Raw genomic sequence first — 11,947 nt, forward strand, 5'->3', positions numbered from 1 at the left:
CTTATATTGAAGGGGTGCAGGGGAATCTTATATCTAGACGTACACAGATCCATTATCCTGGGGGCCGCAAAGGACCCTTATATCAGGAGGTGCAGAGGAGCCCTTTATAAGAGGGGTGCACCCAGGAAGTGAGACAATATACCAGTGCCAGGATGGGGTCTGATGGGAGGGGGAGTTATTATTTAGATAGGAGATGGGTGAATGTTTAGGATGGAGGAATGGGGCTGAATATGTAGGAGGGTGTATTTAGCAAGGGGTATATAACATGCAAGGGGTGAATATATTTGGGAAGGTGAATATTCCTCACCATCTGCAGGCAGGGAAGGGTTAATCCCCGGGCCTCTCCTCCTCAGCAGCGGTTAACCCCTCCAGTGCCAGGCTGCTGTGCAGGTCCCTCCCCCCGGCGGTCCCCATTGGCTGGGGGTGCTGTCACTGATCCGGCTCCCCTTACCTTGTAGATGTCAGAGGCTGGAGCCTGTGCCACACTCTGACTGGCAGGGGAGCCGAAATGGCCACAGCTGCCTCCAATCCCTACAGCCTTCTGAGCAGCCCAGCCCTGGTCCATGCAGAGCCTGGCAGCATGCAGCAGGGAAGCCCCTTCAGGAACCCCCAGAAGCTGCTGCAGACCGACTACCTGCAGGGGGTGCCCAGCAATGGCCACCCTTTGGGGCACCACTGGATGAGCAGCCTGGCCGATGCCAACCCTTGGTCCACCAGCCCCTTGGAGCAACAGGACATCAAGCCTGGCAGAGAGGACCTCCAGCTAGGGGCCATCATCCACCACAGGTCACCCCATGCCAACCACCCGAATGCCTGGGGTGCCAGTCCTGTTCACAATAACCCTTCTCTCACCTCCAGCGGCCAGGCCATCTACTCCCAGCCTGGCTTCAGTGTCAGTGGCATGCTGGATCATGGTGCCCTCACCCCACCACCACCCCAGACTGTCAGCACCCAGAGCCTACACCCGGTGCTCAGAGATGTCACCGAGCATGGGGAGCTGGGGAACCATCACTGCCAGGACCATTCCGACGAGGAGACCCCCACTTCAGACGAACTGGAGCAGTTTGCCAAGCAATTCAAACAAAGGAGGATCAAGTTGGGTTTCACCCAGGCTGATGTGGGCTTGGCACTGGGCACCCTGTACGGGAATGTCTTCTCCCAGACCACCATCTGCAGGTTTGAAGCCCTCCAGCTTAGCTTTAAGAACATGTGCAAGCTGAAGCCCCTTCTGAACAAGTGGCTGGAGGAGGCTGACTCCTCCACGGGAAGCCCCACCAGCATAGACAAGATCGCAGCCCAGGGCAGGAAAAGGAAGAAGAGAACCTCCATAGAGGTGAGTGTTAAGGGGGTGCTGGAGACCCACTTTCTGAAATGCCCCAAACCCGCAGCCCAGGAGATCTCCTCCCTGGCAGACAGCCTGCAGCTGGAGAAGGAGGTGGTCCGGGTCTGGTTCTGTAACAGGAGACAGAAAGAGAAAAGAATGACCCCACCTGGAGACCCCCAACAACATGAAGTTTTCTCCCATAGTGTCAAATCAGACTCCTCGTGCCATGATCTCTGACCAGAGGACACCTGGCAATGGACTGTGGATTTTTCCTAAAGAGCTTTTCTTAACTTATATTCTCTTCTGGAGGAAGGAAAATTAAAAAAAAGGAACTTTATAGAAAATACAAACCAGTAGAAGACTCCAGGAGCTTGGAGCTCCAGACATGGCAATAGTATAATGACCTAGCCAGTCCCAGAGACTTGTGTGCCTCTCTGCCTTCCAGCGCCTTGACCACGGCAGAATCTTTATCAGGTGACCTTCCTTTTACTAGAAAAGAATACAAAAAGAGAAATTCGTTTTTTTGTTGCCATTGTTAATGGAGAACCTCAAAGTCTGGGAATTGGTTTCTTGTGTCTGACATGGAAATCTTCTTCTTCTGCAACAATTCCAGTTCATTTTTTGTTTTTAAGAGTTTCCAGGCAAAAAACCACAAGTGTATCTTCTGTATGTCCTAGAAGCATTATGTATACCCAAGGCTGTCTATGGAGCATGTCATGTATTCACATATCATTATGCATCTTATATATTTTATTTTGTAGCTTTCTTGTATATGGAAGAGGCTTGGTGTGACACAGGGGTCTGGGGAGGGGTGTTCGCAGACCTCTCCCCTCTTTGGGTTTTGTTCTCACAGATGTCACCGGTCCCAGCGGTGTCTATGGAATGTTCTCCCAGTGGTGGCAGAATACTGGGGGCAAATAATGTGCCCTGCACACCTTACTCAGTAATCAATAATGCTGATTTCATTCCCCACTTCTAATATTCATGTGCACACAGACATGCAGCGAATGTCACAGGAGGGTAACATTCATTGTGGAAGTTCCCTGTACACCTGCTGGGATTCAGCTTCCTGCCTTCATTACTCTTTTCTGTTCTACAAAACTCTATTTTCAATCATTTCCCTCTTTTTGTAAAATCGTTTTCATAACACCCCTCCTTCCCAATGTCTCTCTCCTTATATATTAATTCAGTATTTGTTTTTGTAATAACTTATTCTGCACCATTCCCCCTCTCTCTGTCTCCTCCTATCCATTCAGCTATTCCTAAATATTCTTTATTGTAAAATAATACTTCATACCCCCTCCCTCTCGCTTTCTTTCTTGCCATATATTAAGTGATTTGGTAAAAAGAATACTCAATAACCTCGTTTTCTTTCTCCTTCTATTTAATTATTATTTTTCTTGTTACTTTTTTTTTTGCAAAATATTTTTTTTCTTAACTTTTTAGCTTTTTTTTAGCTCAACAATCTTTTAAAACATAGCATTTTATTTATTGTGTTATTATTACAATTTATTAGTATATATTGTAATAATAGCGACAGCAAACATTATTAAAAAATAAATAAGTAGAAATAATAACAGCTTTGATATTCATAGAGAAAATTTGTCTTTTTTAATTTTTCTTATTTTCAGAGCACTTGCTGCCTGTTCAGCCTACATATCTTCATTGCACTTAAGCCTGGCTCAGTGTTTTCCTGGTGTTTTTAATCCTCCACACATAATGCTACAATTGCCTTATTTGTATCCAGAAACACAAAAGCTGCCCTGCTTGAAAGTTCCCTCTCTGCCCCTGTTATCCACAATCTTTTGTGGCCCTTGTTCTGCGGTCACTGGAGAAAAAGACACCGCTGGTTTCATCCTCACTACAATTCATTGTGGCATTTTCACGCCTTCTCTCTATGGAGCTAAATTTCAGCCCCCTTCCAAAAAGAAAAAAAAAACAATCAACATAAATAATTTCTGCCAACTTTATAAGTGTACAGTTTTGTATATTAAAACTTTTTTTGAAGTTAATTTAAAAAAGTAAAAAAATAAAAAAGATCATTTACTTTATTCATTTAGTATCTGATGTATAATAAACACTATTTTCATTAAAGGTTGCTTTTTTCAACAATTTTATTCAAATTGCCTATTACAGTTGCCAATTATTTATTTTCAATAAATTCTGCAGTCTGTTTAAAAAAAAAATACGTTGTCTGAAAATTAAATAAGTGTGAACACAAAATATTGTTAATGTTTCTTTGTTAAGTTTAGAATTCATATGGGAGCAATATTTTATTTGTTGTATTTAAAGAAAAAAAGGAAAAAAAAAAAGCAAAGGCAAATAAAAACTTTTTTTAAAATTGGGGGCGTAATTGCTTTGTGTGTAGAAGCGCAAAATATTTATAATATTTAAATGCAAATTGTATTTTATTTTTTCAGATTTTGTTTAGTCGTATATAAGCTTTTTTATAATAAATATATTTCGCTTCATATCTATAGAGGGAGAAAATAAAATAGAAATGTTATGGTTAAAAATGGTTTTAATTATCTGGATAAAACTTTTAAATTTTTTTTCTCAAAATTTTAGGAAATCATTTAACTTTGAATAAAACTGACATTTGACCTCAATTTACAGCAAAAATATGAATTATGAAAGTAATCATGAATTGTTTTTGCTGTTGATTGCAGAAACGTATTTTATTCTTATTAAAACATTGGATCATTTTAATTTTTTTAGGTTTGTGTCTTACACCTGGCGGGATCTTTTTTTTGTGGAACGTTGTAAAATGTTCTCAGGGTCTGGTAATATATTGCAGCGGGATAAAATGATGGCTAAAAGGATAACAGGTTTGGATCTTGTTTCTTTTTCACATGTGATGATTTATTGGTAAGACACGCAGTGTACTTTTTTGTTTTCTTTTTTTTAATACTGCGATGCAAAATCATTTTATTAATGAACTGTATGGATATCATAGGAAAGATATGGAATGTATCTGAATGATATTTAAATATTTGATTTGGCAGAAATCCTCGATAGATTTTTCTGATTCTGATGAACGGTCTGAGATTGGTTTGCCCCATTTGGTTTTCTAATATTCCGTTAGGTTGTTTAATTTGATTCTTTGGCTGATTGTACATTATTGTTGGGTTCTTTCTAATTCTGGGCTAACAATCAGAAAGAAAGGCGGGAATTTTTCCATCGCCTCCTTCACGCGTCTGAGGTTGCTCAGTAAGGATTTGAGGCCTTGTGTTTTGAATTGCACCCTTCTCACACTTTTCTCCTTATTATAATAAATCCCAGACAGAGAAATAACTAATTGCATATAATTGCAGAAAACACAACTTTTTGAAACTGGATACTGGAAAGAACAATCCTGACATGACTTGATTTTTTCGTATTTTGGGTAAAACTGTTCATTTGTTCGTGTTGATTTTTTAATATTTTTATGTGTTTCCATCTCAGATAAATATTTCCATTTTCCACACTGCACACACAGCAAGTTAAATTCAGCAGCGCACATAACTGAATTTTTTATTATTCCACGCAATGCTGTTTTAAAATTCCTCCATTTACAAACAGGAATGTTTTATTTAATTATTAACCTTTGGGAGCAAAGGCTTTAGGTTGCTCGTCATTTCATTATGGATGCTCGGGATTTCCAACTACCCGTAAACGCAAAAAAAAAATCTGTGTCCTTCTTCTGAGGGTAATTAGATTTCCTGTGAAGCTGTATTTGTGTGTTGGAGATTTCAGATGTTCTATAAACTGCAGCGTCCTATTTTGTCGCTGTATTAAATTCCGGGACATCCATCTCCGCCAGCGCTCGGTCATCCATGTTAAATCACAACGCTCCGTCACAGGCAGGGAAGACATCCGCTCGGAGAGCAGTCACCAGTGACGCTTGCCATAAATTCTGATATTTCCAGCTTAAATCCATAATTCAGTGTCTTCCCCCCGCCGCCCAATATTACTGCCTGCGCTCCAGCCTTTATCTGCAAGAATATTCACTGTGAATATATTAGACAATTATAAAGCATTTAAGTGGCTGTTATCAAATTGTGCGGCGGAGAACATTTTAAACACAGAGATGTTATTAATAATTCATTTTTTTAAATGTCTCGTGCAAAAGATAATGTATTCAAAACATTAATATGTGTGAATGTGTGGGTGTATATTATATATATACATAGTATGTGCTATATGTATATTATATTATAATGTGTGTATTGACCTGTATCCATCAATCTGTCCCTCTGATCGAGGAATTATTAGGTGAAAGTTCCATATTTGGGCCTTTTTGGTGAATGTGATGTTTTTGAAATGTTTATAAATTGATTTTCCTCCTCATTATCTGTATAGAAATATTTATAACACGCAGGGATTTATATTTATGTATCACACCTCTCGCTGTCACATTCAGGGATTTCTGTCTCCATTGCTTTCATTTAGGGTTAGAAAAACTTTTGCAGACCCCCAGAATGGGAACTTGTCACTTTTATTCTGTAATTGGCACGTTTATGACTTTCTTTTTTGTGCTGGCTTCTTATTGCTCAGATAAGCGAAGGCCTGAAAGTGGCAGATTAATGGCTGGAGAGTGATTTGGATGAATTGGATGGGAGGCAGCGACAGCTCTCAAACAATGGTGTGAATATCATGGCCCAGTTCTTGCCCCTGAGGGCTTCCTCTATACAGGTCGATATTTGGGGCAAATGGGGCAATTTTTATAGGCGAGTTAAAATTTATCCAATCCCAACAAGGGAGGGTCGTCTCTGGGCAGGAGCTGTATATTGCAGCCACCAGCTCTCAGATTTCAGTTCTGGGTCAATGGGCCCTCGGATCTGCTGGTTCTGGGCCTGCATGGTTGTGTCAGTTCTGAAACAAACTGGCAGGTTCTAGACAGCAACAAAATAGGACAAAGAATGCAGCAAGAATCTGCCGTAATCCAATGTTCAGGCTCGGCACAGTCAATGTTCTAATTAAATTCTTCATCTCCCCAGAGCGGTGTTTACCATCCAGGCAGGTGCATAGGGCAGCCTTGTACTGGGGGCACAACAAAATTACTTCTTGATAGGTGTATTGATTGACTTTTCCTGCTCACTGCCGATTACCTGTTTTTAAAGGGGAACAGAAAAGGTGAGAAGTTCTATGAAACTCCTTGGGGCCACAGGCGATGGATGAAACCATTTGTGTCTGGTTCACTTATATGTTCAGTGTGCAGTTACCCATAGCAACCAGTCAGTGATCAGAATCCAGAATAAGACACATTAAGGTGTTCCACGTCATCCCCGTCCTCGGCTGCATGGAGTACGTCTGCCAGCGTATTTTGTGTTAAAACATTTTGAAGTTGTTCATCTCTGGAAAATTCATTTATTCATATTTGGTCGTTACAGAATTGCTCGTAATTTAATTTTTTTTATTTTTGCTGCTGCGTCATCAGATTTGCGAATTGCGATAACCAGGTGGCAGGGAAATGCGCAGCTCCCGGTGCGGGGAATGTTTTTGAAATGTTGGCTGCAACTTTTTGCAAATAATTTTTATGTTCAATAATGAAAAAACAGAAATCATTGGAGAGATTCATTCTGTGTATGTCATGCTGCGTCTGCGCATTGGTGGGTTCCATGCAACACAAACTCCATGCGTGATTCGCCATGATTGGTGGGCGAGGCAGAGCTGCAAAGATACGAAGATCTATGATTATAAACCAGGAAAATATCGGAACATTTTATTTCCATTTCTATTCATTGATCCTCTATGTTTATATTGATACGCACATTGTGCGATAGACAGGTGCTCTTATATTAAATGGGAACTAAACTTCGTTTAGGAGGTGACATATTTCTCTGCATCATGTCTTTATAAAGCTGTGAATCTGACATTCACCAAACATTCTCTGGTTGAGTGGAGAATTTTCCATATCCATGTGTTTTTAACATCAATAATTGATTCACCTCCACAAAGTGTTTGGTGAATGTCGGATTCACTGATTTATCAATAGTCCTTAAATTCAAAAATATTCAGTGAAGTTTTTGTGTCCCTCACCAGGAAATGAAAGGAAACTTCTCGGGGCCCGGAGCAGCCATTGAGCTGCCGTATTATCTGACCGTAATATCTATAATCCGAGGAAATCTAACAAAAAGATCCAAAAATGTAGCAAATAGATTAAAGGTGAATGTTGGGTTTGTGTATAGTGAATGATCCCAGACCTTGTTATGCGTCATATAAAAATATAATTTCCCATTTTATTCCCCTATCTCCGAGCTGCTGATCTCCTCTTTGCAGCCACTTCGTGTCCCCATGCCCCCCAGCGATGGCATTTCTCAGGATGGTGACAACATGCAATGTGCACTGAATTGGCCACTTGTATCCTGCAGCCTGGGTGATGGTGACAACGCAGGAGCACAATTGGGAGACAGCAAGGACAGCACGTTGTCACCCTACAACAAGAAGTGCCTGAACAAAAACGTTTATGGCAGGATCATTGAAACTGCCTATGTAAAACATTTGGGAATGGCTTGTGACCCTTTTATTGGCTTTCCATTCTTTTAGGGCCGTTATGCGGAGTCGCCCATGCGGTCAGACTTCCCATCTCTGGTCACATGACTTTTCCAGCAGTTACTTTGTAACAAATGAGAGAAAATCCCAATCCTGCAGGAAGCTGAATCTGATCAATTCCCACTCCAGGGATTTTCTTCCTATTAGCAGAGTTGCTCTGTTGTTGGCATTGATTAGATTTGGTTGTGGCTTCAGGGGGGATTCTCTCTCCTCTCTCTCATGTCAGTAAGTCCAGTTTGCTGTCTCGTATTGCATTTCAGACTGATACAGAGAAATAGACCCCTGGGGCCACTAATATTTAATATGAGCAGGCGGAAACATGGCGCCCCCAGCCGCAGAGGAGCTGCAAATTACATGGAATGGTCGGTCATGCTGAGACTTGTAGTCCCTCTGCAGTCATCTGCCAGTGAATGGTCTGACAATACCATTCTGAAGAGGAATGAAAGATTATTCACTCAATGTGTGAATGTTAAGACTGAAAACTTTCACCAGGTTTCCTACATTGTGGATTCATTAGGATCAGAGTCACTCCTTGTGTCATTCTGCATATAGAAATAAATTAGAACCAACAGGTAAAGTAGAACCCCTTAAAATGGGCACAGGAGGGGTACAGACCCAGGGACCCAACACAGGGATGTTGGGGGCCCCTCATAATAGGCACAGCAGGGGTACAGACTCAGAGACCTAACAAGGATGGTGGGCCCCCTTATAATGGGCACAGGAGGGGTACAGATCCAGGGACCCAGCACAGGGATGGTGGGGCCCTCATAATGGGCACAGCAGGGGTACAGACCCAGGGACCCAGCACAGGAATGGTGGGGCCCCTCATATTGGGCATGGCATGGATATAGATCCTGGATCTTAGTGCAAGGAAGATGGGAGCTCATGATAATGGGCACACAGTAGTCTCTGGTACCGGTGGCATCTTGGGTTTCCTACCCAGTGTTCCCAGCATGGCCACTAATAGAGCAAGCCACGGTGAATGTTCGAGTGATTCGCTCTCTTATATGCTGGCAGTGCCAGGTGGAGAAATATTGAACCCATTACTCCCAGTATAGCTCTGGGCAGACATGACACAATCCTGACCCCAGCACTCTGTACATGGCACACATCCTACCAAGGTGTCCATTGTCTCACAGTTGCTGATTCTTAATAAAATCCTTAAACATTTGAATGAATGTTTTCCTGCTGCGTGCTCAGGCGATGAGACTGATTTATTAAAACTTTCCAAGACTGGTCCAGGATTCAAGACATTTGCCAACTAATTACACATTATTTTTAGGAAATCTTTTCCAGGTTTGCTGGATCACCCAGGTTCTCCCTAATAGTCTATCTTCTCCAGTCTTGGAGAGCTTTGATAAATCCGGCCCTGGATACACACACTGCAGGGTAAATGTCCTCAGGGTGCCCCAGGCCCTTCACAATCCTACTAGCACCCCTGTGGGCACAGCAGAAATATCCGTGATCCCAAAAAGAGGAGACCGCGTCAAGGAAAAACTCCAGAAAAACTATATATATGTGCTACTCACGCCATTCCCAATGAAATATTCCAATGCATGACGACAAGCTGGGGGCATTGTATACCCCACAGTACAGAGTACAGCCTATCCCCAAATGTCATTTCCTGTTCTGTGATTGGCTCTCTGTGATAGCAGTTACATTTAGGAATCCCCTGCATTAGAAGTTATTTATAATGATATAACGCCTTCATATTGTAACAATAATATTGTGACATCCCAATACAAATACAAAAATACAAATAAAAATAAATATTAGGGGATTTTATAAAGAGATTAGATTCAATCCCTTTATTTATATAAATATATATTTTATTTATATAATAAATAAAACAAAACGAAGGTTTCCTACATAACTCTAATGTCGTACTTTATACATTTCATAGGAGTGAGAGATCTCCTGAAACATGAAAATATTTATAAACTATCAAATACCCAAAAAACGGAATAATTATAAATATCGGTAATAATATTTCTAAGGTTTGCCAAGAATCTTCATTAGAAGAGATTCCTCAGGCTGGAATCATAAGGAAGGAATCCGACTGGCAGGGATGTGGTTGAAATCTGCAACAAAGTTTGTTAAAATCAATTCAATAAAAACAAATATTATTTAGAGGGAATTCTTTTTTTTCTCTACAAATGCTTCGACTTTCAGACACCAGAATACCAGTCTGATATTGAATGATTATTAATTTCATGTTTTTAAACAGACCAATGTTATTATTACCTTTATCTATAAAGCACCAACATATTACAGAGCGCTGTACAATGTGGGCTGCAGATGAGGAGAATAGGATTTACAATCTGAGAGATGGAGGAACATAATTATATTAAATAAATTATACTCAGATATTTCTTAGATATTTGTCACATGGACAAGGCTTTTGTATTTTTAGAAGAGCCAATCAGGGTAGAGAGATTCTCCTAAAGGCGTATTCAGATATATTCCTCAATATCCAGAAAGTATAAATCCTTTTTGTAGCAGTGAGCTCATACACGTGATATGGGAGGAGCCTAGCAGGCCCCACCCACTACAGCCTGCCTGCAGGAAGCTACAAGATTTGTAAAAGGGGCGGAGACGAGACCGGTCACCCTGCACAGGAGGAGAGAGCAGCTGTGACCGGTCTGTATGACAGGAAGTGTGACCCCGGATGTCTGGTAGACATACACCGAGCACACTGAGATTCCAGTAATAAATCACATGACTTTTGTATGAGGACTGTATGTTTATCCCAGAGTTCAGCTTTATATTAATAAATCTCTGAGCTATTATTTATTTTTGTTTTATTTTGTACACTGGCTGAGGAAGGATCTTAGACACTTTAATTATCCCACAACCCCATATGATCCTTGTTTGCCTGTCTGTGTGTCATTCAGACGGAGCCATGGCAATTGTGAGCTCACACGGGGTCGGCATGCATCGATCATATGATTGCTGAGAATGATCATTTGCTGGCTTTCCGTCTCTCTGGTTTCCATATTTCCTGTGTCACTGACCTGGAACACCTGGAAGCTTGGAGGTCAGAAGTCATTATGTGTGTATGAGATCCCTGGCCCTGCAGAATGAATCTGGCGGTCAGCAGCCAGGCATCCGGCATTTTCATAGGATGGGCACCATCAGAATATATATGGCAGATCTCCTCTGACCTCATATCATACAATACATTCCCCTTCCAGCCTCCTTATCTGCCCCCATTATCACCAAACTCATTACTGTCCTATCAGAGGGGACGATCTGGGTTAATAATTACCCCAAAGGTGAAATCACTGCCAAACCAACCAGAGAAATAAAGAAGAAATATCAACAGAACAACAATTCAGAGATTGGAAGACCGGACGCAACCAAAACCGGTGACAACCATGGAAAATAATGAACAATTCTCTCTGTCCAATCAAATCCTTAATTATAGAGAAATCAATCACTGCCAATTCTTCACAAATATCCCCGCCAGTCACATGACCAGAGATCTGTACAAAGAGGACCAATCACAGCGCCATGTGTTTATAGAATGATATCTGGAAAGATCAATAACTATATATTCAATGCAGATAACTGCTCATTAACTGGCTCGGTGTACAGCACTGCGGTATATGTCAGTGCCATATAAATGTATATTAATAGTGTGTGACTGTGGGGGACATTAGAGTGTCAGCTCCTCTGTACAGAGACTGATTATGACCTGCACAGCTCTCACCTCCCCATTTCCCCCAGAGCTTCCTTCTGTTCGTCCAGTGCTCCTGCTTCCAGGTGCTCCCCAGATCTCTTTCCAGATATAAAGATATCTTTACTCCAGAGCTTAGCAGGTCCTCTGTAGGTGTATTTTGGCATATGCAGAGGGGCACTTTTTTTTTTGTTTTTTTAAGGAGGGCGCTGCAGCAATGCCCCATTGGGGGGCAGTTTATTATTGCACTGCACTCACAGGATATCCTCAGTCACCTTACTGGGAACATCTAGTGGTGAAAAGGGTCATTGCAGATGGGATTTCAGCCAGGGCTGCTTTTATTGGTAATAAACAGTATTTATATAGCGCCAACATATCACACAGCGCAGTACATTATATAGGGGTTGCAA

General features: G+C 41.4%; 1 protein-coding gene across 1 annotated transcript; it reads left to right on the top strand.

Annotated features, from left to right (window-relative positions):
- Positions 1-479: 479 nt before the first annotated feature.
- POU3F4 (POU class 3 homeobox 4) lies at positions 480-3,640 on the top strand. The gene has a single exon (XM_072430934.1). It carries the CDS (start codon positions 509-511, stop codon positions 1,559-1,561), a length of 1,053 nt encoding a protein of 350 aa, XP_072287035.1. The 5' UTR covers positions 480-508; the 3' UTR covers positions 1,562-3,640.
- The last annotated feature ends 8,307 nt before the right edge of the window (positions 3,641-11,947 follow it).

This window comes from Pyxicephalus adspersus, chromosome Z (genome assembly GCF_032062135.1).
Source record: "Pyxicephalus adspersus chromosome Z, UCB_Pads_2.0, whole genome shotgun sequence".
Taxonomy (NCBI): Eukaryota; Metazoa; Chordata; class Amphibia; order Anura; family Pyxicephalidae; genus Pyxicephalus; species Pyxicephalus adspersus.

Excerpts from the sequence above, each read along its gene's own strand:
- POU3F4 (XM_072430934.1), top strand. The coding sequence starts at position 509 with ATGGCCACAGCTGCCTCCAATCCCTACAGCCTTCTGAGCAGCCCAGCC.